At 39.0% G+C, this 27,507-nt stretch overlaps 5 protein-coding genes across 7 annotated transcripts; 1 reads left to right on the forward strand and 4 right to left on the reverse strand.

The window, feature by feature from the left end:
- Window positions 1-433: 433 nt before the first annotated feature.
- Window positions 434-2,694, reverse strand: LOC130171857 (chemerin-like receptor 1). Of its 2 annotated transcripts, XM_056380123.1 has the most exons (3): window positions 2,465-2,694; window positions 1,671-2,122; window positions 434-1,256 (listed from the first exon to the last, which is right to left on the reverse strand). In XM_056380123.1, the coding sequence occupies exons 1-3, from the start codon at window positions 2,472-2,474 to the stop codon at window positions 1,035-1,037; spliced, it is 684 nt and encodes a 227-aa protein (XP_056236098.1). In that variant the 5' UTR covers window positions 2,475-2,694; the 3' UTR covers window positions 434-1,034. The 2 variants fall into 2 exon arrangements, with proteins under 2 accessions (XP_056236098.1, XP_056236097.1); XM_056380122.1 differs by having other exon boundaries at window positions 434-2,122.
- A 324-nt stretch (window positions 2,695-3,018) lies between these two features.
- LOC130172101 (chymotrypsin-like protease CTRL-1) lies at window positions 3,019-5,652 on the reverse strand. Its single transcript, XM_056380530.1, has 7 exons — window positions 5,607-5,652; window positions 5,005-5,108; window positions 4,786-4,865; window positions 4,610-4,691; window positions 4,310-4,490; window positions 3,986-4,116; window positions 3,019-3,364 (listed from the first exon to the last, which is right to left on the reverse strand). The coding sequence occupies exons 1-7, from the start codon at window positions 5,650-5,652 to the stop codon at window positions 3,203-3,205; spliced, it is 786 nt and encodes a 261-aa protein (XP_056236505.1). The 3' UTR covers window positions 3,019-3,202.
- A 475-nt stretch (window positions 5,653-6,127) lies between these two features.
- LOC130171843 (heat shock cognate 71 kDa protein-like) lies at window positions 6,128-11,384 on the reverse strand. The gene is made up of 9 exons (XM_056380103.1): window positions 11,247-11,384; window positions 9,275-9,479; window positions 8,883-9,088; window positions 8,393-8,545; window positions 7,765-8,320; window positions 7,444-7,646; window positions 7,142-7,340; window positions 6,782-7,014; window positions 6,128-6,592 (listed from the first exon to the last, which is right to left on the reverse strand). Exons 2-9 carry the CDS (start codon window positions 9,477-9,479, stop codon window positions 6,398-6,400), a joined length of 1,950 nt encoding a protein of 649 aa, XP_056236078.1. The 5' UTR covers window positions 11,247-11,384; the 3' UTR covers window positions 6,128-6,397.
- Window positions 11,385-11,886: 502 nt separating this feature from the next.
- si:dkey-238d18.4 (TBC1 domain family member 15) lies at window positions 11,887-18,483 on the reverse strand. Its single transcript, XM_056380119.1, has 10 exons — window positions 17,809-18,483; window positions 16,117-16,302; window positions 15,886-16,004; window positions 15,210-15,313; window positions 14,306-14,373; window positions 14,033-14,179; window positions 13,349-13,439; window positions 13,101-13,249; window positions 12,861-13,002; window positions 11,887-12,769 (listed from the first exon to the last, which is right to left on the reverse strand). The coding sequence occupies exons 1-10, from the start codon at window positions 18,017-18,019 to the stop codon at window positions 12,601-12,603; spliced, it is 1,386 nt and encodes a 461-aa protein (XP_056236094.1). The 5' UTR covers window positions 18,020-18,483; the 3' UTR covers window positions 11,887-12,600.
- Window positions 18,484-22,669: 4,186 nt separating this feature from the next.
- On the forward strand, window positions 22,670-26,303 carry LOC130171868 (uncharacterized). 2 transcript variants are annotated; one of them, XM_056380137.1, is made up of 9 exons: window positions 22,670-22,745; window positions 22,863-22,950; window positions 23,078-23,446; window positions 23,539-23,571; window positions 23,744-23,785; window positions 23,883-24,009; window positions 24,260-24,334; window positions 24,534-24,615; window positions 24,730-26,303. In XM_056380137.1, exons 2-9 carry the CDS (start codon window positions 22,884-22,886, stop codon window positions 24,802-24,804), a joined length of 870 nt encoding a protein of 289 aa, XP_056236112.1. In that variant the 5' UTR covers window positions 22,670-22,745; window positions 22,863-22,883; the 3' UTR covers window positions 24,805-26,303. The 2 variants fall into 2 exon arrangements, with proteins under 2 accessions (XP_056236112.1, XP_056236113.1); XM_056380138.1 differs by having other exon boundaries at window positions 22,690-22,745; window positions 22,902-22,950.
- The last annotated feature ends 1,204 nt before the right edge of the window (window positions 26,304-27,507 follow it).

Genomic DNA, 27,507 nt, shown 5'->3' on the forward strand with positions numbered 1-27,507 from the left:
GCAGTCAGAAAGTGCTGGAATAACAACGCTTTCATTTGTTACATTTCAAATAATGAAACACAGAGAAATCTATACCAGATGAACAGCTTAGAAACTGCAGCCTTTTATAACTGCACTGTAGTACATGCTCTCTTTGTATACAGAGAGGGGTGAGGTAACACCTTCAGAGTAAGTGTTTTGTGAGATAAGGATATTATTTTGTCAAACAATTACATTTTCGTGTTTCACATGTTTTTCTTCCATTGACTTACTGAAAACCAAAAGTCGATTAGTGAGGTGGTTTCAAGTCATCAGAGACTGGGCTGACATAGAGGATATGTTTAATTTTGTAAACGCAAGAAGCCAAGCATATACCACTGATGTTCTGTACAGATAACACCCATCTTCGAATATCGTGCACTCGTGTTTGTCATGTAGAAGGAAGCAAACGTCATCAAAAAAACGTTTTTATTCAGGGTATGAAAATGCATAAAGCTCAATTATTTAAGTCCAGTCTTTTATGACAATATCATGAATCGTGCTATGGACAATAAGCCTGTCTGTTAACAAAGGTAAATAAGCTGAATCATAAAAACCTACAAAAATCAAGATAAACACAAAACAGGTATCTTCACAAAATGAGTTACACATACTTCTTTATCTGATCATACAAAGTAATTCACTTTTAATACTGGATGTTCTTTGAAAAACTTTACTTATATTTACATCTTGAAAGCGGAAGCACACTTACTAAGTGTTAGTTGATTTGATTATTTACACATTGGAAGCTACGTGATGTCATCGATCTACATCTAGTAAGAAAAAATCTGGAAGTTGTAACAGATGAAACAAAATTAGATGAGGGGAAGTCTTATCAGCCAGCAGTTGGTGAGTGGGCACTTTAACATAAAATACATTAAAATCACACATAAGAATATACTAATTTTCTTCTGTGCACAGGCAGTTTCAGATTGATCTACTTTTCTCTCTACTGATTTACAAAGAAAAAACTAAGTATCCATTACAATTTACTTTGCTTGCCGGGTGTGGTGGTCTTATTCAGTGCTCAGTGTTTCCCTCTCCCCAGTTTCGAGCACTTTGCATTCTGTGAAGTTTAAGGAAGTGCCTGTGCCTTTCCTCTCTGTAGGTGCAGCAGATTCAGACTTCCGGGAAATCCGTGAGAGGTGGGAGGACAAGGAGCGAGAGGACATAAGTGACAGGCGGTCCTCTGCCAGGGCACTCTCTAAGACTACGCATATGGACTGCTTGAGCTTCTTCTGGAATTCATCACACATAAACACATAGAGAATGGGGTTCAGGCAGCTGTTCATAAAAGCCAGACACAAAGCTATAGGACCTAAAGTTTTAACAATATCAATTAGTTTTGGGTTAGTTTGCATCTTTAATTCTATAAAATGAACAACATGGAAGGGCAACCAGCAGATGAAGAATGCAAGAACTATAGAAAAAATAATTCGCCGAGATCTACGAGTCCTTGTCCTATTTAGGCGCCTTGCACGAATCCCTATGGCCACATAGGAGATGCATATTACCAGGAATGGGATGAAGAAGCCCATAACAAAGCGAAAAGTGGTGAGAATCAATTTTGGTGATTCACTTATAGAAGTACAATAAGTCTTCCCGTTCGCTTTCCGAAGCCCACGAAAAGTTGCATAAGGTATGCTACATACCACAGCAGCCACCCAGATGACAGCAGTTATGATCTGAGCTTTGCGAGTCGTCCGCTTGTTTTGTGCCCACACCACCACCCAGATGGACAGACAACGGTCCAGACTTATGGCCATCAGAAGAAAGACGCTGGCAAACATGTTGACTACACCCACAAAGTTGTTGAGCTTGCACATGAAATGTCCAAAATGCCATTGGTAATCCTGAGAGACACTGATGATCATGAAAAGCAGGAAGGCTGTAAAGAGGAAGTCAGCCAGGGCCAGGTTGAGAAACCAAATTGAGTTAACCGTTTTCTTCATTCTGCAGCCTGTCACATAGATGACCAAACCATTGCCCATTGTCCCAACCAGAAATATCACAGAGTAGATGACCATAGTGGCTATAGCCAAGTAATTGTATCTGCCAGTCGAGTCCAACCCAGATGTGGTGCTTGAATTGGAAGTGATGCTGACTAATGGACAAATAAAGAAATGTGTTATTAGAAACGATTGTTGCTTTAACACATTTTGCACTAAGCACTGAGAAAACAAAGAATTTGATTAGAACCAGACTATGTTAAAGAAAATCTGATTTGAATATACTTAAGATGATTTTGTAGTTTTTATCATTGTTTTGAAAATGTTCTATGCAACACTAGCTCCCACTATAATACTAGGCTGGGTGAGGTCACATAATACTTTTTAATAAATTGCAAGTTAACTTTACCTCTGATATTCAATCTATGTTGCAAAGTTTGTACCTTTTTGTTAGTGCAATCTAAAAGGAATGCAATTACATGTTTAAAATATCTTACCATTCACCATTTTTCCTGTGCGATGATAGTCTGTCTTTATTCGAAGTTGATCTGTATGTGTTACAGCCTGGACTCCTCTTTTCTGACTCTTGATTACTCCTCCTTCTTAGTTAGTGCAACTGCCAATGATACAATACTTCCAGTGCTGCTGTAGCTGTGTTAGAAGTTGCTAAGTAATCCACAGCAAGTAGACACAGTAGCAAGAACATGTTAGAATATAATGCAATCCAACAGGACTGCATGATCTTAAAACTACTAGAGCTAATTGAACATAACTCTAATAAAGTCTTGGCAAAAGCTGAAATAAGTTACAGAATGATAGTATTTATTGCAGGGCTCTCTTCTTTATATGTAATTATTCTGAAAAGTAATTCTTTTTTTCAGACCGACTGTTGTAAGACCTAGATTTGTCTTTGAACAAATGCAATAATCTCAGTTTGCAGTTTGATCTTTATCTTAAACTGGCTCTTTGTTATTTGCACAGGACACCTTTAGACCTTCCATAACACTTCAGCGTATCAGGTGGAAATGAATGCAAGACATGAAACAAATACTAGTTTTCTTAAAGATTTTATGCACACTTTCTCATAAATGCACCAAACATAGTTGTACAGTGAGTGGCTACGATTCAAAGTCAACAGCAATAGTAACATCCTTGTGTTAGTTCATGTTGATGCAGTAAAGAATCACTCATTGATCACAGTGAGGAGCAGAGTGATGAGGTGTTGAATGATGACATTAGTTGGAAGCAACAGTCTGGTCGATCCACCTGCGCAGGTAGGACACTCGGGCATACACAGCAGGGGCACGCACATTGCAGTTAGAGGTACCCCAGGACACAATACCCACAAGGGACCACACTCTACTGTTCTCGCAGACCAGAGGGCCACCAGAGTCACCCTAAAATGAGACAAACGTGCTTTTCTTATTGCCTTTTAAGAGCATGCATGAGGCCATATAATAGAATAAAACCTTGGCTCAAGCTCTTGACATTGCTTGATAGTGAAGCATTTTTTTTTCTCTACAGCTCTCTACAGGATGTGGGCTGGCTTGTCATTAGTATCAAATTACATCAGGAAAACAAAAGCTGCAGGGTGTCAATGTTGCGTAATAAGATACAAGAAGTTAGGCTTTTTTCGTTATCAAGTCATTTACAAGCCTTAAGTCAATGAAGTAATACTTTTCTTTTCTAGTTGCTGCAAAATCTATACATGGTTGTTTTATGTATTATGTTAATATTGAATTATCCATTATCAATCTGGATATTATGTGTATATTATTTGAACATGTTTACGTAATGATTCATTGACAAATGATCTGTTAGTATTCACTTCTAACAGTTCATCAACAATCATTAATAAATCCCTATAGATTACCTACATTTATGATATATGAAGAAATAATTTGTCACTTACAAATGTACATAAATCATGTGGACAATTGGTTTACATGTGACTTGCAGATGTTTTGAAGAATTACTTATTTTTCCTACGAATGTTGTAGCTTTGATATGGTTGTTACCTGACAGGAGGACACTCCAGAAGCACCAGCACAGATCATGGCATCAGTGATTCTGTTGTAACCCCAGTACTGCTGGCACTGAGCAGGGCTGAGCAGAGGCAGGGAAGTCTGCTGCAGGTAGCGGGGGCTTGCTGAGAGCAGAGAAGAAATGGAGATGGGGCTAGCTACACAAACAAATCTTTTACATCTTTCTCATGGAGATTTGGTGAATATTTTGTAGTGGTTTTATATTTTTCCTTTGTGGAATTGGAACTGTTCATACAGTTTATGTCTGTTTGTAAATTTACCCTGTGTGTAAGACGTAGAAAGAATTCTCTCACTCACAGGTTTGGCCAGTCTTGCCCCATCCAGTGGTGACACATTTAGTTCCAGATGGGATGCTGGTGCTGGAGGAGGCCAGGCACACGGGAGACACACGGGATGTCATCTGCACTGGGGAGGACAGCCTCAGAAGGGTGATGTCATTGTTGAAGTTCTGGGAGTTGTAGTAGGGGTGAGTGATGGCCTGGATGGAGAGGTGAGCATAAATCACAAGCAAATATAATGTCATTTTACTTAATTGAGGCAAAGCTTTACATTTTTTAAAGGGAAAAAAAAAGGCTTCACTGTTATTGTGTTCCTTACCCTGGCAATGTTCTTGACCTGAATTGGCTCACTGTTGGACTGACGATCATGTTCTCCCAGGATAACACGGTGGTTTCTAGGACTGTAGAGAATAATAACAGACAGAAGAGTTATTACAGAGATGGCAGTGTTGGGATTTTTCTCATGTAGATGTGGGACATATCAAAGTTACTTACGACACGCGGCAGTGAGCAGCAGTCACAACCCAGTACTGGTTGATCAGGGATCCTCCACAGAAGTGGAATCCTCTACCATCCTAGGAATCAGAAGATGCATATTCATATTCATATTCATTCTTTTCCTAATGATATTTCTTTCATCTGAATTGAATGGTGGTGAAATTTTAGCAAAACTACAGGTGCAGTGGGTGTGGAAAGTCGCAGTATATAGGCTACCTGAAGTGAAACCTGCCAGGGCCAGGACCCAGACACAGCTGTCTCCCCATTTACAATCTTGTTGTATCCGCTCACTTGGGGCTTGATAGCAGGCACTCCACAACCTGAGGCCCAGTCACACAATCAAAAAATCATGTGCTTATCCGAAGATATGTTATATACTGTACATACTAGGACATGTCAGAATGTGTTACGTGATTTCTTGCATGTGCGTATTTACAATCCTATTGATGTGCAAGCAGTCAGATATTACCAATGATATCATCAGTTGCTATTGTCACGATCAACTTTCATACAGATGAATGGATAATGTGGTGGTAAACTGTCATTCACTCACCCAGTGCAGATGTCACAAGGGCAAAACAACTGATGAGCAAGAACATGGCTGCCTCTGTGATTCACGTCCCTGAGTCTGGGCTGCGTGGGACACTGGCTTTTATATGTGGCTCTTACACTGAGTTCCATGTGTTTCAATCCATATTTCAGGTACCTTCCCCCTCCACCCCCCTCCCCCGAAACCGTCCAATGGGTGTGGTAGGTCGGGGAAGGGAACATCTGGTGATAAGCACCTGAGGTGACTTCTAACTGAAACAGTCACTTACTTGGTCTTAAACTTGCATTTGTCTTGTTCTTGTGCACTTGGGTCATGGCTTTTAGCAAACAAATTGTTGCGAAATCATTCCACTGGTAAGTGGCAATAACACCATTTATTTTTTTAGTTTTCTGCAGTTTTAGAATCCACATGTTCTTCAATTCATGTTTAGGATGAATTCGCACCACCTTCTATATGTTGAGCTATATTTACCCTTATTTCATTCCTCACGTATCAGCAGAAACAAGATGAAAATTGTTGCTCCTATTTTTTCTTTTTGACAACTAACATGTTTTTTGTGTGCTTTTTTATGAAGACATATCCTGTGAGTACTTCAAGCTAGTGTTCAGATAAACGATAATCATCAAGACCTTTGTGGTGTGTTTACAGGAACCAGTTTTATCTGCAAGTTTCAAGAGCTGCAAGTTGAGTGTTCCTGTGCAAACCTATTTTATGCATTATGAATATACTGTATATGAGTTATTCACAAATGTAATGATATTTTCAATATAAATCACAACAAACAGTAGATTTTTCAATTCAGAATCCCATTGGTGATCTTTATTGATTTAATCTTTAGAAATCACAGACATTTATCACCCCACAAAGGGGGGTGGTGGAGAGATAAATGATGTTTGTAGGAGTCAGATTTAGTTGCTTGGATTTGTTAATGTTGTAGCAAAAATTTAAGTACAAATAAGATGTGCAAATGTGCAATTGGATGTGCATTCTGGCTAAGAAAATAACTTTAAGACAGTAAATTTGTGTTGGGATCTGAGGTATAGACACTGTTGGCAGTGTTCAGTCGACCTCCTCAATAGTTGGGCCAGAGGCGGAGCCACCTCCGGCTCCACCAGGGAAACCACCAGGCATTCCTCCTGGCATCCCTCCAGGCGCTCCTTCTGGCATACCACCCTGGTATAGCTTTGAGATGATGGGGTTGCACACTTTCTCTAGTTCCTTCTGCTGGTGATCGTACTCATCCTTCTCTGCCATCTGGGTAACAGAAGCAACAAGACTTCATTGTGACAGAGGACTTTGTTGGCTATTATAAAAAAAACAATATTAAAGGGAAGTGGATAATTGTTTCACAATGTTAACACAAAATTAAACTCTGCTTTCACAATGCAAAAGAGGAACCTCTGTCTGTTCTCTGTCACGACTTATGGTTGAATGGATTTTTACCTGGTTCTTGTCCAGCCAGGCAATGACCTCATTGCACTTGTCTACAATGGCCTTTTTGTCCTCAGGGTTGATCTTGTCTTGGAGTTTCTCGTCCTCCACAGTGCTCTTCATGTTGAAGGCCAGAGACTCGAGGGAGTTCTTGGCTGTAACCTTGTCTTTCTGGGCCTCATCCTCAGCCTTGAACTGCTCTGCCTCCTGCACCATACGCTCAATATCCTCCTTGCTCAGCCGCCCTAATAGAGGATGAAATTCAAAGCTCTGTATCTCCTGTGCAAGATTTCACTATTTTCTCTCAGCTTTTGTGCTACATTCACTTTTTCAGTGCTCCTGATTTAAGAAGTATTTAAAATGGTTGTCTACCTTTATCATTGGTGATGGTGATCTTGTTCTCCTTTCCGGTGCTTTTGTCCACAGCAGACACATTGAGGATGCCATTGGCATCAATGTCAAAGGTCACCTCAATCTGAGGGACCCCGCGGGGAGCTGGTGGAATACCAGTCAGCTCAAACTTGCCCAGGATATTATTGTCCTTGGTCATGGCTCTCTCACCTTCATAAACCTGAAAACAATTACTCAAATCAAATTCTGATGCATCAGTGAACACTTTAAAGATTAATTGTTATTGTAACTGTCATTTCTTCTTTACTTCAAGATTGCTGTACCTGAATGAGCACACCAGGTTGGTTGTCTGAATAGGTGGTAAAGGTTTGGGTTTGCTTGGTGGGGATGGTGGTGTTCCTTTTGATAAGGACAGTCATTACTCCTCCAGCAGTCTCAATTCCCAGGGACAGGGGCGTTACATCCAGCAGGAGCAGGTCCTGTACATTCTCAGACTTATCACCAGCCAAGATGGCAGCCTGCACAGCTGTGAAGAGTTTCGAAATGGTGAAACTGATGCCACGATGACTATGACTACTAAAATGAAAACGACTAGCAGATTTAAAAATTATAAATATAAACCCAAATGCGGTTGAGATATTCACCTGCACCATAGGCCACAGCCTCATCAGGGTTGATGCTCTTATTGAGATCACGGCCATTGAAGAAGTCCTGCAGTAGCTTTTGAATCTTGGGGATACGAGTGGAGCCACCGACCAGGACAATGTCATGGATCTGGCTCTTGTCCATCTTGGCATCCCTCAGGGCCTTCTCCACAGGCTCCAGGGTTCCACGGAACAGGTCTGCATTTAGCTCCTCAAAACGAGCCCTGGTGATGGAAGTGTAGAAATCTGTTCCTTCATAGAGTGAATCGATCTCAATGCTGGCCTGGGTGCTGCTGGAGAGGGTGCGCTTAGCACGCTCGCATGCTGTGCGCAGACGTCGCACAGCTCGCTTGTTGTTGTTGATTTCCTTTTTGAACTTGCGCTTGAACTCACCAATGAAGTGGTTTACCATGCGGTTGTCAAAGTCCTCACCGCCCAAGTGAGTGTCACCGGCTGTGGACTTGACCTCAAAGATGCCATCCTCAATTGTCAGGATTGACACATCAAAAGTACCACCTCCAAGGTCAAATATAAGGACATTACGTTCACCGCCAACCTAAAGCAAATGATAAGAATAAGTAATAAGAACATAAAACAGGTTAAGATTTGCATTTAACAGGTTAGTTACCTTTTTGTCCAGGCCATAAGCAATGGCTGCAGCAGTGGGCTCATTGATGATGCGCAGCACGTTAAGCCCAGCAATGACTCCAGCATCTTTGGTGGCCTGACGCTGAGAGTCATTGAAGTAAGCAGGAACTGTTATAACCGCATTGGTTACAGACTGTAAAGAAAGTAACACCTTACGTCAATAAATAGCACATGTGTGCTTACACTATTATACTTTTTAATTTCACTCATCATGATGCAAACATTGAAAACTGTGGTTAGGTGACAATGCACTTCTAGAGAATTTTTCTCAGAATGTATTTGAAGCATAAGAATGTGCCTGCTCTGATTTTGAGATATTATATTTTAGATATGGTTTTCTGTTAAGTGCAAACTTTCAAATATAAGGTAGTGTTTCCTGATAGTTGCATCATGCCATCTCCACCCTTTTATCTGCATATAACCAAGTGACCATAGGTCAACCATAGTATTATACATTTGTTATCAACTACCTTGCCAAGATAAGCTTCAGAGATCTCCTTCATCTTGATGAGGACCATTGAGGAAATCTCCTCAGCGTAGAAGGTTTTGATCTCACCCTTGTACTCAACCTCCACCTTAGGCTTGGTAGAGTCATTCACAACCTTAAAGGGCCAGTGCTTCATGTCTGATTGGACCACAGGGTCGTCAAACTTACGGCCAATCAGACGCTTAGCATCTGAAGTAGGTTTAAGAGAAAAATCAAGACACTGAAAGTCACATCTTAAGTACACAGTGTATATACAGTAAATAACAAGTATTGACTTTTCTTCTTCAGAATGATTAGTCGTCAACACAGAGAGGAGAAAAATAAGCTCTGATCATTTTTTTGAGCCTATTCTCTTGTGGATGTAGCAATACTCACCAAATACAGTGTTGGTTGGGTTCATGGCCACCTGGTTCTTGGCAGCATCTCCAATTAGTCTCTCATTGTCTGTGAAGGCCACATAGCTGGGCGTGGTCCTGTTTCCTTGGTCATTAGCTATGATCTCCACTTTGCCATGTTGGAAGATGCCCACACAGGAGTATGTGGTGCCCAGATCAATGCCTACTGCTGGTCCTTTAGACATCTTTGATAAACAAAAGAAACAAGTCAATAATTGTAGCCCTTTTGGTTTTGGATAGAAATCCCAGATTAGTGCATGTATTCATCATTGCTGAATAAAGGATCAATATTCTTTCTGATGTGTATAATTGTAATTGTTTTGTACTTGGAATTTGTCTTTAGCCAGCTATGTCGTGGTGTGACATCAGTGGTTTAGGGCTGTGGTTCCCAACCTGTGGGCTGGGGCCGTGAATGTATTGCAAGTGGACGGACAAATCACTTGCAAAACAATACAATTTTGGTGAAAATATATAATTATAGAAAATGATTAAATGAAACTATAAATTATATTTTTTAATGTTTTAAAATAAAAATTTCTTTAAAAACATAAAAATGTTGAAAAACTACTTTCATAGTTGTTTTTTTCTCATATTAAGGCCTATCACTGTGATATGCCATTGATTGGAACTTTATGTTGTCGCTGGCAGGACCATGAATGTTCAGTTGTTAGCGTTAAAATAAAAAGTGCTCTCAGAAGGCATTATTTGGCGTCTGTATTATTACAAGGTTAGATGTGGGCCGCCAACATTTTTGAGATTTTCAAGTTGGGCATGAGGTGGAAATGGCTGGGAACCACTGGCGTAATGGTTTAAACTACCTCCCAACACTCATGACCCAGCGACGGGACTATATCACACTTCTCTTTATCTCCCTGTCCACTTCTCTCCGCTCCCTCAGCAACATAAAACTACAGTGTCTCAGTCAGGCTGGTGGAGATGTGATTTGCTGAACCGGCAGTATAGTGATCTGTGTGTATTTTCCGACAGCTGGTTCCAAATAGCTTGCACTTACTATAAAAAGTATCAGCCCTATCTACATGGCAATGAATGGAGGGTGGCTACAACTTCAGGGATCATTTATCAGTGATTAATCGGCTTAAAACTTATCTGGATCCTTTTAAAACAAAGGGCTTCATAACCAAAAATACCCACAGAAATCTACAGCTTTGAGTTGCAGTAACAGACAGTATTTGATTAGTGAGGAACTCAACAAAAGCCTCTTGTTGCCTCACTTCTTAATGCTGTGCTCTGATAAAACCAGCAGCATGTGGCAGGAAATAGAATCATTTATGAAAGCAGAGACAGACACACACCAAATCAATTTGAATATTTTTAGAGGATCTCTCTTTCTTCTGTTTGTCTAATAGGTGGAAGTAGAAATTTTGTCCATTTAATGTCCCAGAACTGCTGCAACTAGACAAGGTAATTGAATTACGACCAGTTATCCAGTTGTGTAACACAGAGCAGAATATGCTGACATGCTGACATGCTGTAATACTGTTGCTTCACTGTCTTTTACAAACCCACTTCTGAAAGTTGCCTTGTGCTGTGGTTAAAAAAAAAAAAAAACATGGAACATGGATATGACAAAGTGATACATACATGGAGGGGGTTTATATTAGATTCTGTCACAGATGTGCTCTATTGTTTATGCAGTTCACTAATTTCTTCTAGTTGTGGTGATCTGGAAGAGCAAAGATCACATCTGTGACTGTGAAATGGAAATGAAGAAATGAAACAGTCAGTTGTCCTTGCTAAACAGTCACTGAACTGTGGTTGTTTTCAGTGGGGATTCTGATTCTGCTTATCATGCCATTGTTTGACAGAAAACCATGCAGGCCTCACTTACATGGTGAACACCTTTAACATGTGGCAGTTAAGCTTTTAAAGCAGCAAGCAAGACAGACTAGGAAGCCAGGCTGAATGCAATGCTTCTTATAGAAAGGGGTTACCTTGCGCTGTCAGATGTTCAAGACTTGAGAGATTACTGAGTTAAAGTGGTGCTTTGTTTTCGCACACAACACCGACGTCTGAGCTCCTTTCCCAGCGCTCCTTTCCCTCTCCTGGCAGGCAGACTAAGAGGACGAGTGTCTCTGCTCCCCAGTGTATATTGAGCACTGCGCAGGGAGAGCCCAACTGGGTGTCAGGTGACTCCACCAAGGAAAGTTCTGGGCCCCATGTTTCTCCACATTGACTAGATTTTCTTGAAAGAAAGCTTGTTGTTATTACCTCTGTGGCTGTCTGCTAGTTGAGCAAAACAACAGCAAAAAAGTAAAATTAAAAATGTCAAATGATGCAGCGTTGATTTGACATCTAAACCAAACATGTTTGCATTATTATGTGAGCTTATCTCTAAAGTATGGATAATGTTCACATGCTCTATTGCCCATTTAACAGTACACCGTGTTGCAGTGAACTTTTTTGGTTTTGTATGTTTTTGAGATGGTGTTTTTCTAAGGAAGCTTCATTCTTTTGCATTCTTACTTTTCATATACAATGTCTTGCTTTTTTATTCAAGTTTGCCTTTCACCTGCAGGTGACCAACCAGTGAAAATGAGCATCTGTCATTAAAAGTTCAAACAAAACTTTAGGTTATTAGGGTGAATACCGACCTCCTTTATTATGTAAGGTGTACAAGAAAACTGAACAAGAACATTACCAACACCACATAAAAAATCATTTCCTGTAGTTTTGTTGAGGTATGATTTTTAGGTTATTTACATTATGTGTGTGTTTCACTTTCTATCTAAGAGAGCTGATCATTAAGTTGTCCTTCCTCTTACGGCACTTTCCCTCTGCCAGAGTTCAAAAGCTGGATGTCTATTCCTGTTACAGAGGACTCATGGGCCATCAGGCATTAAATATAACTGCAGTTCCTCACAGACACCACCTGTTGCGACACACCAGACCTAGGCATGCGTGTACTCACACATACCTGTAGTTGTTTTCTTCTAGGAGTTGAATATTGCATAACCCGGAAGAACAAATTGCACAAAGCTGTGATTCTGAGGTAATAAGATCTTAAGCCTAAGCTTTTCAAATTTGTGGCAGTTCAGGAGAGCAACCAAAACAACTGACAGAATGTGTTGATCAGCTCTCACACAATAAATACTGTACATTTACAATAAACAAGAACAAATCAGATTTAAGGTAAGCAGCCATCAGAACAACAGTGTGTTTCCCTCTGAAATAAAAACTAAGACAAAGAATATGTGCCATCAAAACTCCAAATAGGGATTATATGTCCCTTGTTACATATTACAGTTTCATAAAAGTCCTTAACATCAGGTATTTAAATAGTAGCTATCACTTTAAAACAAATAAACTACGGAGTTGATAAAGAAAGTCCTCTTCTTTGCTTTTGTGTGCTCTGCAGCGTCCAGTCATATAGTCCCACGCACAGCGTTTGCAGTAGTTGTAGAAATGGTGCTCCGCTTTCTTCAGCGTGCTATTCAGGTCCAGTTTTCCCTGAAGGCTGCACGAAAAGGCAAAACACGTTGACGCAGATTCGACAAACACATTATCGCTTTTTTTTGTGATTTTCGAGTCTTAGCAAACAGACAAACCTGCTAGTAAACTGGATGAGCTGCACATCATCTTGACACCGCAGCAGAGACTCTCTGTTCTCCAACAGGATGGCTGCACAGATGAAGAGCTCAAAGGTGAAGTCAGTATTGACGGCCTGCAGCGCTGACTCTGAATTGTCCTCTAAAAACATCACAAAGCAAAGACACTCGCTACGTTAATGTCAGACATTTAAGGAGGTAACTATCCCTCATTCTGCCAGGTCAAGTTTTGGGTTTCACCTGTGCTGTGTTTTCGTGCCAGCCTTTCCTGATACCTGGCTCGGTCTACTTGCTGGGAGATCAGCTCCAGGTGGTCACAGCTCAGGATCTCAAACAAACGTAGCGCGTCACTGTGTTCAAACTCCCTCTGGAAACCCAGCAGCAGCCACCTTAAAGAAGGGGCAACAAGCGCATGAACGTAAACAAAAATGTGCATGTCCATATTCAGATACAGAGAATATAAATAGAGAATGTTATCAGAGATCTACCTGTGGCAGAAGGTGAAGCTCTCCATGCTGTCTGTGACCAAGTGAGCGTAGAGCTGTGGGTCCAGTTCCTTCAGCAGGGCTGCCTCCAACTCTAAAAGACATTAAACACAACTCTTTCATATGCTTTTACTTAACAAACCTATGGACTATAATTTATATATGCTATTTTATTTATTTATTTGTTCTTTCTTTGGTCTGAATGCTTCATCTAGCACCAAAACAAAAGGATATATGCACAGACTTAAATTATTATTTTGGATGTAAGTTTTCAATATCTTTGTTTTACCACTAAATGACTGTCATACAACTTAATCATTACCATAAAGACACTACTGCTACAACACACACACACACACACACACACCTAATACAACACCACATACATCAGTATAACAGCTTCAAATATCATATGTACCTTTGCCTAACATTGATAGATATTACATCTATGCACTTGTCTTCTCTGTCATCCTACGTGTATGCTTGCCTTTTTTTTTTTTTTTGGCTTGTCATACTATTTCACCATTATGCCATATGTTAACTACCTACACCTACTGTCTACTTTGTCACCTCGTATGCTCGTCATTTTCTTTGTTGTTTGTTGGCACACTATTCAACCAATATAAAAAAAAAAAGAAACATAACATTTATTATACACAAAGATGTATTCCTTTTTAGTAACCTCACCTATTTTTCTGTGCAGACCATCGGCCCTGAAGTCCTTGGAGAATTTCTCCATGTAGCAGGAGAAACTCCAGAAAGTGTCAACCTCAGAGTCAAGAACCTCCAGGAAGCGGCTGCACAGGTCGTTCATTCCCTGGGCATAACTGACCTCTGGATCAACAATCAAGAAAAGTGGTGCACAAACAAAGAGGTAGTGACTCTAACGGTGCAACAAACATGCCTGTCTGATCATGTCAGTGTCAATAAACCTGAGATTGGTTCTTTGTTGATGTTTACCTGGATGAAAAGCAGCATATGTGATGAGGATATCTCTCAACACCAACAGGTTACCTGAACCTTCGCCCCTGCAGACAGACAAGTGAGCAGCATAAGTTGAACACTACAGACAAGTATTTGATGTGCACTATATAGATATGACAGCTTCGTTGCTCAAAATCAGCCCCTATAAGTATGAAAATAATCCACAGAGAATACATGTATTGATGTTAGTTGCTCCCTTTTATTTACAGCGCAGGAAACAATGAAATTATACTTTCTTTTTACATTAGGAAAATAATTTGAATTCATTTCAACACTAAATTACTATAATTAGATAAATAGCTTCTATTCTTTAATATACTTCCAGCACATAGTTATTAGTGATACAAATTTTGTTAACTCAAACTTTAGCTCACCATTATTTATTTTTACTTAACATTCCTATTTCTGTATTGCACCAACATGTGTGTATTTAGGAGAGGCAGCTGGTTCTGGAGCCCTGAGGGGCAGGTGACAACATACTGTATCTTGGTAACTCCAAATCAAGTTTGGTCTGTTTTTGTCCTGTGATTATGTAAATTCAGAACACACAATATCAATTCATATTTTTCAAAGTGACCCCCAGCTTACTAGACTTAATTCATCTTGTAATAAAAGAACAAAAATCTTCTTATCAACAGGTAAGTAATACTGATGTCCTGTAAACAGCTGGCTAGTCATTCAAAACATCAAACAGAAATGAACTTCAATAGAAGATTTAAATAATTTAAAAGTTGTAAGGCGCCTTTTTGTGTCAGGTTAGCGGTAAGTGAATGATTCCTTTCAGCTGCTTAAAACTAGCTTCATGTTCAAAGGTCAGCAATCAAATTCAATATGTCTGTTGACACAACAAGAAACACAACAATGGCTCACAGTCACTCACTGGTAATAGCTCAGGTCTCTGTTAGTTCTCGGTGCATCCTTGTCAATGATTCGTACGGCTTCACGGAGCTCCTCCTGATCAAATGTGACCCGCTCAAATAAAATCTGATGACAGGGAAGAAATGTAGAGACAAACATATTTGACCACTAGTGATCGTGATCTTAGTGTTAACAGCTTTTGTGGAGCCCAAACAATTGACCATATTTCATATTTAACTGTATCCTTTCCTTGCACTAGAAATGGGAATAGTGGTGTATGAACTGTAATATGGTGTAAATAGTTTGTTTAAAGTGTGATTCTGTTAAAGTTACATGGTTACATGTGGAGTATCTCTATCTGAAATCAATCAGCTGCTCCTAAGTGCACACACTCTCCAGAAACAAAGTGCTTAAAACGTCAGCTAGTGTAAAGACATCAACTGATACCATATGTAAATAAATGACAAAAACTTTGTTTAACACATTTAGATCCTGTTGTGTAATTTACCTAAACACACACTCCTCCCTCTTTAAACAGTTAATCTCTTCTACCAAACAAAGACAATGAAAATGCACATAATGGAGCGACAGAAATCGAAATAACAGAACAAAAAAAAGCAGAAATGTAGTGAATAGAAAGAAAACAAACATTTGAGTATATAGATTAGACTTATACTAACAGATTTAACTGATCTAACCTGTGCCTGAAGCTCCAAGAAAGCCAGTCTGTCCCTGACCTCCTCAGACTGGTCCTGGGTCTGTTGCTGGGCCTGTGCCTGTCTCTGGTCAAAGTACCTGACAGCTGCCACCAACTCAGCTGGAATGGAGACAGACTCATATGTTCATACACATTAGGGCAGTGACGCACTTGGGAGACACACAGTATAACTTCCTTCTGTGTGACAGAGTTTGTGTGTGTTTGTGTTTACCATCAGTGCCATTGAGATGCATGCGCACAGCTGAGGGAAGGAACTGCTGCCACTTTCTCTTCATGACCCGGTATCGTACGACCAGCTGCTCCTGCAGCAGAGAGCGCTCTAAAGCCGTGGAGCTGCACGGGTACATCCCAAACAGGAAACGCCACACCAGGCCACGCTCAGAGGGAGACACGCCACCTTGGCGGGCATTGAAAATCTTTTGATTATTTATGGTTGATTTATATAAGTGATTCTGCAGTGTCCTTTTGAGCCAAGACTTTAGACATGTATTTGAGCAATTATCATTCAGTCAAAACAAACCCTGAATGGATGACATGAAGGATGTCAACATAGCTGAGGAAAGAGAGAATCTGTAGGAAACAATCCCTGATCCAAATTTTGGTCAACTGCTTTCAGAAGAAGATTTGAGATGTCTTGAGACTTAATGTTTTGCTATGCGGGTCCTTTAATCTGTGGTTGCCATGTTTGTAGGGCTGGAATGTGCATAAAGGTCAGAAGGCCACAGAGAAAGAGGGAGAGTTTCCACATTCCTGCTCGTAGATGATAGACTCCTTGTGATGTTTTACTCCAGTAAGGGCACTTCTGAGTAGATATCATTGTCTTGTGCCTGAGTGCTGCTGAATGTCCAGCCAGAAATTTAAGAAATAGCCAATTAGCATAACAAGGTATTTCCAGAACCAACTGAGTGACAGTCTAAAGATGTGTTTCGACACACATTTATGCACTGGAGCCACTAATCCAGAGGTATCGTCATGTCTTAGTTTCACACACTTCACTGAATATTTGTCTGACTGTTAAATCTCATGTGATTTTATTTGGCTCCTTAGGAATATCACCAACTCTATTGATGGTATCTGTTTTATCTCAGGAGTCACGCTGGCGTTCTGTGCTCGAGGGGGTCTGATCTGATGCACAATGAAATGTTAGATTTTAGAGAATGGTTTGGCTGTGGCTCTGCTAATGTCCTGAAGCAAAGCATCACTTGACTTACTCTTGGTCTGCAGGCATAGTTACAATTCATTGATGCATCTGGACACGTGAGTGACCGAGTTCAATAATTTACTGCACAGCAAAATAGTGCTTAAGTGGGGCACTATTATATTTTTTTAGACACTAAAACCACATATTTTAATGAACAGGATTTTATGAAAAGTTAGAAATTTATTGAGTGAGACAAATTTTATAAATGCAGAATAAGCTCAATATTTGTAATCCTATCAACCTTTTTTTGTCTCATTCAGAATAATATTAGGCCTCAATAAAAAAATTAAAAAAAGTGATTAGTGTGATAAACCATGGGCTATATGTCATTATAAATCCTACTGTTGAATAGGCTGTGCTCCATACTGCAATAATACAGTATAATCTTTCAAACATGAATTTCACTGGATTAGCAAAGATTTTATGCATTATAGGATTATGTAAGATTCCTGCTTGACCTGCTGTGACCTCAGAATAATTTGTTTCTACTGTAAACTGAGCCTCTAACAAATGCCCCGTGTAAAACACTTCTTGCATATATTAGGCTGAAATGCCAGCAATCAAGGTGCAGGTGCAATAAATGCGATCATCAATATCTGCATTTTCACAGTGCGGGATAATTCATATAGATGGCTGAATTTAGGCCTATGTGTATGTAATTGAATCCTTTATGCATGTCCATAGATAGATAAATAGATCTACCGTTTTTGAATATATGCATCCTCAGTCTTGACTCGTCGACCCTGCCCTCAGCATCCATGATCCCAGGTAAGGTGAGGCGTGCGCCGGACAGAACAGGAGAGCTGACCGCCGCTACCCTCCTCTGGGAGCGGACATCTGGTCGGTGACTGTCCGATGAGCTCGTCTCTTCTCCCGCTGCCTGCCGTGGGCTCCCATTGTCCAGGTTGTCCATGTGTGTCTGACAGCTTTAACGCCACGCACAGGTAAAGGAGAGCTGCATCCACAGAGACTCAACAGGCAACAAACTGTCATCGTCCCGTGGCGCCACCGCTCCTTAAACAACGCGTCTTTTCCCGACCCCCATCTCCCAAACCAGCCAGGACTGATTCCTTCCAACAGCTTCGAGTCCGTCAAGATAACAGAACTTGTTGAGTCGGTTTTAGAAGACCAGTTGCAGCTTTGTTGATTCTCATTCAGCCCTCTGGGAGTCATATGACTGTACCTTGAGATCCGAGTTTGGCCCACATTCCAGGTGGAGTCCGGAGTTCAGTGCCAAAGTTCACTCTGGATTTGAGAGCGTCTCTCACTCCACCCAGCGGTGTAACAGTTCCTCACAGCAGCAGCTGATATCCCACCAAGAGCCCCACGGGTCAGACTGAGGACCCGAACAAATCCACAGGACCGCATTTTCCATCACTTATATGTGGATATTTAACTTGACAGTAAAAATAAATACAAATCTCACTTATGGTAAAATTTTCAAATTGACCCATTTTAAAGTTAAAAAAATCTAAAAAAAAAAAAAAAAAAAAAAAAAAAGTGTAATCAACATATAAAATTAAAATGGTTCATTTCAAATATTTGCAACCCCCCCCCCCCAAGTTTATATTACATAGATACTGTTTGTATCTATCAAGTGGAGGCTTAAAGGGGTCAAAAGTGTCAAATAGTATTTGTTTTTTTGCAACTGAGAGACATATTTCACCCCAATTACACACACTCTCCCTATTCTCTTGACCTCATCTGTAAAGTGCGAGAATGCAGGTGTTATGACTTTTGACGGGAACTTTTTCTGTTCCCGTGGGCAAACTCCACCCACATTGAGTGGACACCCAGCAGGGGAGGGGCAAAACATAAATATTCTCTGCAAGGGAGTCCTATACCAACATTACACTCTGCAGCTACATATGATATACTCTGTCAGAGCTTTACAAAATGAGCAGCAGAAGTAAACAGGTGACAACCCTGGAGGCCCTGGAACTCATCTTTGATCATGACAGTGAAATAGAGGAGGATGTGCCTGAAGATGAAGACCATCTTGAGGTCAATTCTGGGTCTGATGATTCTGATTATGAACCAAATGAGGAAACTGCTATTCATATTCCTCCAAGCAAGACATTCACATAAAAATAAAAAAAAATGGTGAAATACAGTGGTCTTCATCTTCAAATATACTTCAGGCAAAACTGTCTGGAGACTTTTCATATTTTCTCCAGAGTAATCCGATTTGATAATCGAGAGACAAGGGCTGTCAGACGGGAGAGAGACAAGAGACAAGCTGGCAGCTATCAGGACAGTGTAGGACAAGTGGGTAGAGCAACTTCCACTACACTATAACCCAGGCCCTAATGTCACACTGGATGAACAGAAGAGGTGTCTCGTGTTAATTTATCAACATCACTCCAAAAGAAAAAAAAAAATATTTCAAAATGTAAAATAAAATTTAAAAAAAATGAATGTCATGTAAAACTCTTGTATGTAGGTCTTTTCAAAGTACATTAAAAAAAGTTTTAACATGCATTTTTTTAAATGAAAAACAAGTGAATTATCCTCATTGAATCATGATCTGTGAGAGGTAAAGAACACCATTACACTAAATATTGATTGAAATGGTTAGTAATGGAGTTAATGAGATATAAACAATGTTTATTGGGATTTTTTGGTGTCTGACACTTTCAGATAATTAAACATCAAATTGACCCAGGAACATCATTGCTGTTCCTGAGAAACGAACATAACAGGAGGGTTAAATAGTGGAGTCCTTGAATGTTGCCTGTATTTCCCTTGGAATTAAAATGTGGAAACTTACAAAGTTTGCTTTGGAGAAACCAAATAAGAAACCCAGGGATAGTGGCTTATCAATTTCTTAATGTCATGCCTCGCCTGTTCTGTTTCCTGTTTTATTTTGGTGTCTAACTCTCCTCTCATTTCAGATCCACTTCCTGCCCCTTGTGTGTTGCCCACCTTTGTGATTGCCTGCTCCGCCCTGATGTGTTTCACCTGTGCCTCATTTCCCCGCTTCCCTTGTGTATTTAGTCCCTGTGCTCTCTGCTCCCTTTGCCAGTTCGTCTTTGCCTATTGTTGCCAGCGTTCCAGCCCGTATCCTCTAGTTTTTGTCTCCTAGTGTTGTCTGATCCTTTTTCTGAACTTTACTCTGCCTCAGCCCAGACCTTTTTGATCTGGTTGCCTTTTCTGACTAACTCCCGTGTACTGAACCTGATTTTATTAAAAGACCTGATTTTTTGGGAACTCGACTGTGTTGGAGTTGTGCCTTTGGGTCTATTCCTGGTGTTTCTGAAACTCTGTCACTTAAATGATTTCATTAATTAATTGTGAGGTACCAGGGGGAACATAATATGGGAAAAATAAAGCACATGGACTAAATAATTAATTTAGTGCCCATGGCCAAGCAGTTCAGTTAAGGTCCAATGATTCAATTTGTCATGTGTTGTAGATTTCACAAACCTTAGAGGCACATTTGTGATTTTTTGTGGAGCTGTAAAATTGACATAGTTCCTGACCTGATCTGATCACATTGTCAAAGTCTAAATTCTAACAGTTGAAAGGGTAATTGATCGCTGTAATTGTTCCTCCTGTCTATACTGCCTGTCAGGTTCTCTCGTCAGGTTCTCTCGTTGATCTGTGTCACTCAGCCTGCTGAAACCTCATAAGTTCCACCTTAGAATGTCTTAAGACAAAAAGGAGGACTGTGGATTTTGAATCTATCCCTTAATTTGGATACAAATTTGATGACACTTGATTAACCCATAATTTCAATGCAGACTTGAAATTATTGTGGAGCAGTTATGACACAAAAAGGTTCATTGTCAATGCTGAATAAATGTTGCAGTATGTAACAATATCAGGTCTTGGCTAAAACTCAAGTTAAATTAAAAACAAACCCAACAACGCCACCCTGGGAATTCCACCCAGGGAATACACAGTATTACTGAATACTACTTTGACTACACAGGTAAGTTTCACAAAGATTTAACAGAGACATGGTTTCGAGGTAAAAATTGTTTTCTTTTGCATTTAATCTCTTTCAGTGATGCAACACTTAATACAATACAGTAACATCAAACTGAAGATTGGTCAGTATCTAGGCTTCAGTGATCTTAGAATAATTAAAAACTAAACTAGGAAGAGACCTATAAAAAAAAAAATCAATAGGGAGGTGGAGAGCTGGACTAAAGCAAAAACATACAAAAAGGTGTCACACTTCTAGGTCGGCGTTAAAATAGAAAACAAACAAATCGCCGTAAAATATAAAAGAGCACACCAGAAACAAATAAAGTCACAAGGCCACCTTTTAAATGTTAGCACTAAACCACCTCTGTATGAATCAAATGATTTTTAAAACAATCACGTTATATAAAATAAGCCTCACCACTACACCAAAATGTAAAACAAATTACAGAGATACTGAAAACATAAATATACTAAAATCACTGAAGAAAACCTAGTACTTAAAACTCAATAAAAGAAATTAACAATTCAAGTTAGTTTCAAAAGGTTAGAAAGCAGTAGAGACCGAACACAGGTTAATCAGGTTGATCTTGTCTTCTGTACATTTACTGAAACTTACAATTGATTAATACACTACCTTGGCTGTATAATACCCAATCAGTGCTTAAGATGTGGCGGCCATGGGGGAACACAGACAGCATTTGTTGGTTCCAACAAGTGTAATGGCACCAAACAGGGAACAGTAGCAAGAGGATGTGAATGGCTAGTGTCCTTCCACCTGTGTTTATGTGCTGCTAATTGGGGAACTTGCTGCAGGTGTGGCTACACAGCGACCCCAAGTGGCGGGGCGGACATGACCTACCGGTTACAAGTACATATGGTAGCTGGCAGCACTGGCGAGCCTTTTGCTGAACCACTGTGCATTACTCTCAGGTCACAACACATTAATCCTGGATGTTACCAAATTTGGTCACTTCCTCCCCCACATTTGGAGGAGGAAGTTTACTGAATGGGTCAAAGGTTAAAGTTCAGTTGCATACATTAGAGTTGCCATCACCACTTCTCATTAAAACAGAGTAGCCAGTTCATTTATTGACTTAAATATCACAATACAAAGATATAGAATAACTTTAAAATATCAAATATCAACATTAGGTCCAAACAATATTGCAGATACAGTACAAACTCTGTCAAGATACTGATGTGATTACTGACAAACATGGGTATATTCCAACATTTTTTGGCAAGTATGCAACATAACAAAGATTCTCTTGTTTGGACCTATAAACACTGAACAATTGAGTTGAGCTTAAATGTGTCTTACACCATATGTCACACAAGCACAAGTGCTGTTCGTGTGTGCAGCAGCATTTCTATCTGTGTTACACATATTAGGCTAGACAAATGTGTTACAAATAACCTGCAAAGACTTTCTACATATCTTCACACTTCTGAGGTGTTAAAAAAGGGCTACGCTTCAATATTCTTGATGCACATTTGTGTAACATTTTCCCTCAAACTCAATAAGCAAGTTAAACAGTGGTCAGAGTTCACTTTTCTGTCATAACTTCCTTTTTTTTTTTTTTTTTGCAATTCATTACTTCTGAGTAACAGGAAACACACCCAAAAATTTCACATTAGTGCTAAGATCTAGTACAATTTGACAAAACACAGCAAAGCAGTAAAACCTCTTCTGGGTCCCTCTTACAGTGAGTATTTACTTTATGCTGTAAAAGGCAGATTGCAGGCAATTTAACTCTAAGACTTGGCTGTATATGGTTGACCATATGTGATAGATAACTGCTGCACAACTAAATTATTTGCAGGATTTCAGGATTGATCTCAGAATGTTTTTCCTGTATCAGATGAAGCTGCTGGGTCTGATTAGTCTCATATCTATCCAGGCCACTGCAGGTGGGTGACATGTTGTGTTTAAGTTTAGAATTTTATGAAGTATTACATATATATATATAAATATATATATCAAATTTGATAATAAAATACTAATATAAATTCTGGTTTGGATTTGTTTTCAACACAGGTCAAACCTGGAAGATTACTGTCGATCAAGACATTAACGCAGAATTGGGCTCAAATGTGACCATACTATGTAGTTTCAGCAATCCGAAAGAATATGATTCTGATGATGTTAAAGTTTATTGGAAAACCTTTGGGAAAACTATTGAAATCAATGACAAGGACAAGAAGGCTTTTGTTTATCACCCGAATGAGACATTTATGCTTGAGAATTACAGAGGAAGGACCAAGCTCATCGGTGATATAAAGAAGAAAAACTGCTCCCTTCAGATCCAAGAAATCAGTCCTAATGATGAACCAACGATCTATATGAGACTTAGCATAAAGGGAAATTATAGTTTCGTTAAAAACCCTGTCAACATTAATGTGCCGGGTAAGAATTTCAGTAAAATATTTGGAATATGATTTAAATTATATTTATTGAGTAAAGGGATGTTAAATTAATATTTCACGTTTCTTCCACAGGGTCAGGTGTTACCCAAGCCACTAATGACCAAGGTAGAACCTTTAAGTTTTTATGATCTTATTTACATTTATAAAATTTGAGTCTGTACTCCTCAATGTGTTAATATGCTATAAATCAGTACTTTCAAAATGTTATAGCAAATAGGTACCACGGGGAAAAATGTAATCCTAATGAAAACTCTCACAAATTATTTATTTTTTGTAGCGGTTACAATTCTGCCATTTACCAACTCTCTACCCCCAAGCAGTAAGTTTACATGTTAACACTGACTGTTTCAAACTTATATTTAAAACCCCACAATTTGTAATACAGTTTCCTTTACTGAAGAGATCTCTGTTCGCAGCAATTTTCTCCACAGTGAGCACGACCCTGGGGAATTCACAGATGTATATGGCCATCTTCATACCAGTTTCTGTACTTCTGGTCATTATTGTTATTGCTGGAATTGTCGGTTGCATAAAACACAAAAGGTAATTTCCCTTTTAGATCATTTGTAAATTTAACATGGCTTGCAAGTAGCTAAATTATTTATTGTTTAATGACTGATCCTGGTGTTATCCTTACGTAAACCATGTGCAGATCATTTAAAATCCACTCATGAAATCTGAAAGTTTCTTTGCTTGGCTATTTGAACTTCATTGTGCAGAATGGTCAGTGTCTTTGCTTATATTCATAATCACTTGAAGTAATTTGCCATCAACAATCTTTTTTTTTTTACAGGTCAAAGTCTATCACCAGGGAGGAATCTGGATATTACGCAAATTTTAGCAGAGCATCATCAAACCAAGCCCAAAGGTTTGTAGAATGGTTAAAAGAGGAATGTTATTTTTCACCACTGTGTATGTGTGAGAGCAATATAAAAACTAGATACATGAAAATTAAAGATGTTTGTGGATACCTTTGACTACATGTGAATAGACGCACTGTTAATAACACATTTCCGATCTCATGTATGTCAAATTGGAAACTAAATAAGTTTATTTTGTCTTTTTAGAGAAGCATCTTGCAAAAATCATGAAAACAAGAAACTCTCTGAACTGAAGTCGATCGACGAACCTGTTTACATCAATACTGAGGTACAATAACCCCACTCATTTTTGTTTTAATACAAGAAGACAGTAGCTAAGACAAAAAAACACTGACTCTTTTAAAGCTAACCTTGCTGTAACCCCCCTTCTGTCTGTTTGCAGGCCCTCACAGGTCAGATGGATCAAAGTATGGATCACATAGACAATGTATATGCAAATGTGGATTATACAAAATAGCACAAAAGATGCATCTAACAAATCTATTTTGACTTAAACTTAGTCTTAAATGTAGTCTTGTTTTCTGCAAACATGTGGTATGGGTGGCAATAGCATTATGTTATCACAAGAAAGAAAGAATGCAAAGCATCTGCCAAGAGATTTTACGCATATATCATAAAAACTGCATCATGCAGAACAAAGGAGAGCAGTTACAATTATTATTTATTTATTGACTCATGGTTGCAGAATTATGAGAAGACAGCCAGGTAAAGCTGTAATATCTTTTAGAGATGTTTCAGACAAAAATATTACCTGTTATCAGTTATGATAGTGTTTCTTTACCAGCACCGTAAAGACCAAACAGTTTCCTTTCAAATGCCAGTTGACACCATACCATTTGTTTACTGATTAATCGCCAGCCCTCCCCTTAACCCAAACCAAAACAACATTAAATGACACACAAAAAATCTTAAAATATGTAGAAAGGACATGAAATAGCCACGAAAGGGTCATGCTGCAAAATACAAAATCCCATGAAATCCCTTTAAGTCTGTTAAAAACCCATATTGTAAAAAGGTACATTTCCATGTCTTTTTTAAAATTTATTATAAAGCAGGTCTAAATGCTAAATACTGTGAAAGTATCAAAACACTCAATCCACAGAGAAATGCACACAGCCTGTATTCAAAAAATGAGCCTTAAAACAGGCTGTTAAGACTTCTGTAATTTATATAGTCCCCGCCCCCAGCTATGCCTGAACCTTTAACATTTCTTATCGGATAGTCAATCAAAAAAAAACAAAGAGGTGCAATACTACAAAGATGACATGACTGTATTTCATGTCTCTTTCAGTTTGGTGTCAATGGCTGTAGACTAATGGAATTACAAATAGCAGCCATTATGTTATTGTATACTACAATATTTAAAGTTGTAAGACATTAATTTACTACACTCATTTATTACATGGTTTTACTATTAATAATGTACAGTATATTATTGCCGAGAACTGAACCATTTTAGTTTGGTTTAGTTTAGTTACAATAACCATAGTTTATTTTCCATAAGCGCAATCTTTCCTTAGTTGTACCATGAAACCCTGTTCCACAGCTCACATAAAACTCAGTCTATCAGCGTGATGATAAAGGATCCTGTAATGTTTTTCATGGTTGTTTTGTATTGTTAGTATGTTGCAGTACAATGAGCAGTGATGCACAAACTATATCAAGCATTTAGCACATCGGTTTTGCAAGCTGTTTGTTGCACCTCATGACTGGTGTTCTTTTTTCTGTGGAACTTATTCATGTAATCTTCCAAATGAACCTAAAGATAGCGGAGGGAGGGCTCATGTTGTATACTGTATTTCTCAGCATGTTTGCTAATGAGCTTCCTGTGGTAGCTGTGCTGGGCTCCAACTTCTGTTTTCTTTTTTAAGTCAGTCTTCTATCAAGAGATTAAATTATTACTTGTAATGGGATGTTTAAGTTCACGGCACCATCAAAAATAAAGGGTTAAAAGACGATGTTGTTGCTTGTTCTGTGACCTGCGCTGTCCCATCCTCTTCCGCTGCAACGTAACCGTGGAAATGCCTGTGGTAAATAAAGTGGAAGTTTGTGAAGCTGTTGTGGTTACTGTCTTCTGTTTTTTGCTTTCATTTTGGTGAGCAGTTGTTGCAGAATTCTTGAAGTCCTTGAACTTTGCATTCATCCCCTCTCCTGAACAATGTCACACACAGTGACAGTGTCACTTATTGTGTTAATATATACTTTGGTAAATGATCTCACAATTGTACATATTCTACTTGCCATGTGACAGTAACTGTTCAGTGGCCAAGTGTGAAAAAAAAAGAAAACTCACCACAAGTAACAAAACAAATGAAATGAATGTACTGATACTTGCTCCATTTAAGGAAAAATCACAGTAACTGGTTCATCTTCACTATCTGATGCATTATATGTATGAATAATGTATATTTTAATTATTGAGAAAAACAAAATCCATAAATGTCAGTACAATTACCCTTTGTAATCTAGTTCACACCAAACAAAGGCAGGAGTAAAGAATAAGACTTTCTCTACCTTGGTTGTATCAGTGTCTTACATACTTGGCAATGGCTTATCTTCAGAGCTGAGAGTCTGTTGTCTTCCCAGGGTTTGTTTCTCAGACCATTTTCAATTGTGGAGTTCCTTTTTCATGCATCTCCTGACTGTAATTCCTCTTATGTGACAGACCAAACTAAACATAAAACTTTAGAGCCACATGCAAGAACATTAACTATACTGCTAGAGTCCCACCCTTTCCATATAGGATACTTTGCTGTCACTGAATATGACATTTTTTCTTTGTGAGGTTTTAAGATCTAATTTGACTGGTCGTCACATGACTTTTTAAAATATGGCAATGTGCCTGAACAGCAAAGTGGTGACATTTAGTAATGAAAACTTCCTCAAAAGGACATGTGGTTAACTGTGGTATTTCCTTCAACAACACAACAACAAAAATGCTTAAAATAACTGAATAATAAATATACATATGAACTAAAATTAAATTATCTTGAACCTCTTCTGTAGTCTGCTCACATGTTTTGCTCTATTGCAAACTTTTGGCCCTCATTGGCTGACCCCAGGGCCTTTAGCTTAGAACAAAAAATGTCCGTCTTTTTCATTATCAGTGACATACTGTAGCATTTGTGCATGACTGGAACTTGGTGATCTCTGCCAGTTC

The sequence above is a fragment of the Seriola aureovittata genome, chromosome 7 (genome assembly GCF_021018895.1).
Source record: "Seriola aureovittata isolate HTS-2021-v1 ecotype China chromosome 7, ASM2101889v1, whole genome shotgun sequence".
Classification (NCBI taxonomy): domain Eukaryota; kingdom Metazoa; phylum Chordata; class Actinopteri; order Carangiformes; family Carangidae; genus Seriola; species Seriola aureovittata.

Bases quoted from the DNA above. Each gene is read 5' to 3' on its own strand.
- LOC130171868 (XM_056380137.1), top strand. From the start codon at position 22,884: ATGTTTTTCCTGTATCAGATGAAGCTGCTGGGTCTGATTAGTCTCATA. The intron at 23,786-23,882 runs GTAAGTTTACAT...CTCTGTTCGCAG, and splicing joins CAACTCTCTACCCCCAAGCA to CAATTTTCTCCACAGTGAGC. The intron at 24,616-24,729 runs GTACAATAACCC...GTCTGTTTGCAG, and splicing joins CTGTTTACATCAATACTGAG to GCCCTCACAGGTCAGATGGA.
- si:dkey-238d18.4 (XM_056380119.1), bottom strand. From the start codon at position 18,019: ATGGACAACCTGGACAATGGGAGCCCACGGCAGGCAGCGGGAGAAGAG. The intron at 16,303-17,808 runs GTAGATCTATTT...ATGCCCGCCAAG, and splicing joins GATGCATATATTCAAAAACG to GTGGCGTGTCTCCCTCTGAG. The intron at 13,440-14,032 runs GTGAGGTTACTA...AATGTCTTTTAG, and splicing joins TGGTCTGCACAGAAAAATAG to AGTTGGAGGCAGCCCTGCTG.
- LOC130172101 (XM_056380530.1), bottom strand. From the start codon at position 5,652: ATGACCCAAGTGCACAAGAACAAGACAAATGCAAGTTTAAGACCAA. The intron at 5,109-5,606 runs GTAAGTGACTGT...ACTGGGCCTCAG, and splicing joins AAATGCAAGTTTAAGACCAA to GTTGTGGAGTGCCTGCTATC. The intron at 4,692-4,785 runs GTAAGTAACTTT...TATTCTCTACAG, and splicing joins GCTGCTCACTGCCGCGTGTC to TCCTAGAAACCACCGTGTTA.
- LOC130171843 (XM_056380103.1), bottom strand. From the start codon at position 9,479: ATGTCTAAAGGACCAGCAGTAGGCATTGATCTGGGCACCACATACTCC. The intron at 8,546-8,882 runs GTAGTTGATAAC...CTTTCTTTACAG, and splicing joins CTGAAGCTTATCTTGGCAAG to TCTGTAACCAATGCGGTTAT. The intron at 7,015-7,141 runs GTAGACAACCAT...ATCCTCTATTAG, and splicing joins CACCATCACCAATGATAAAG to GGCGGCTGAGCAAGGAGGAT.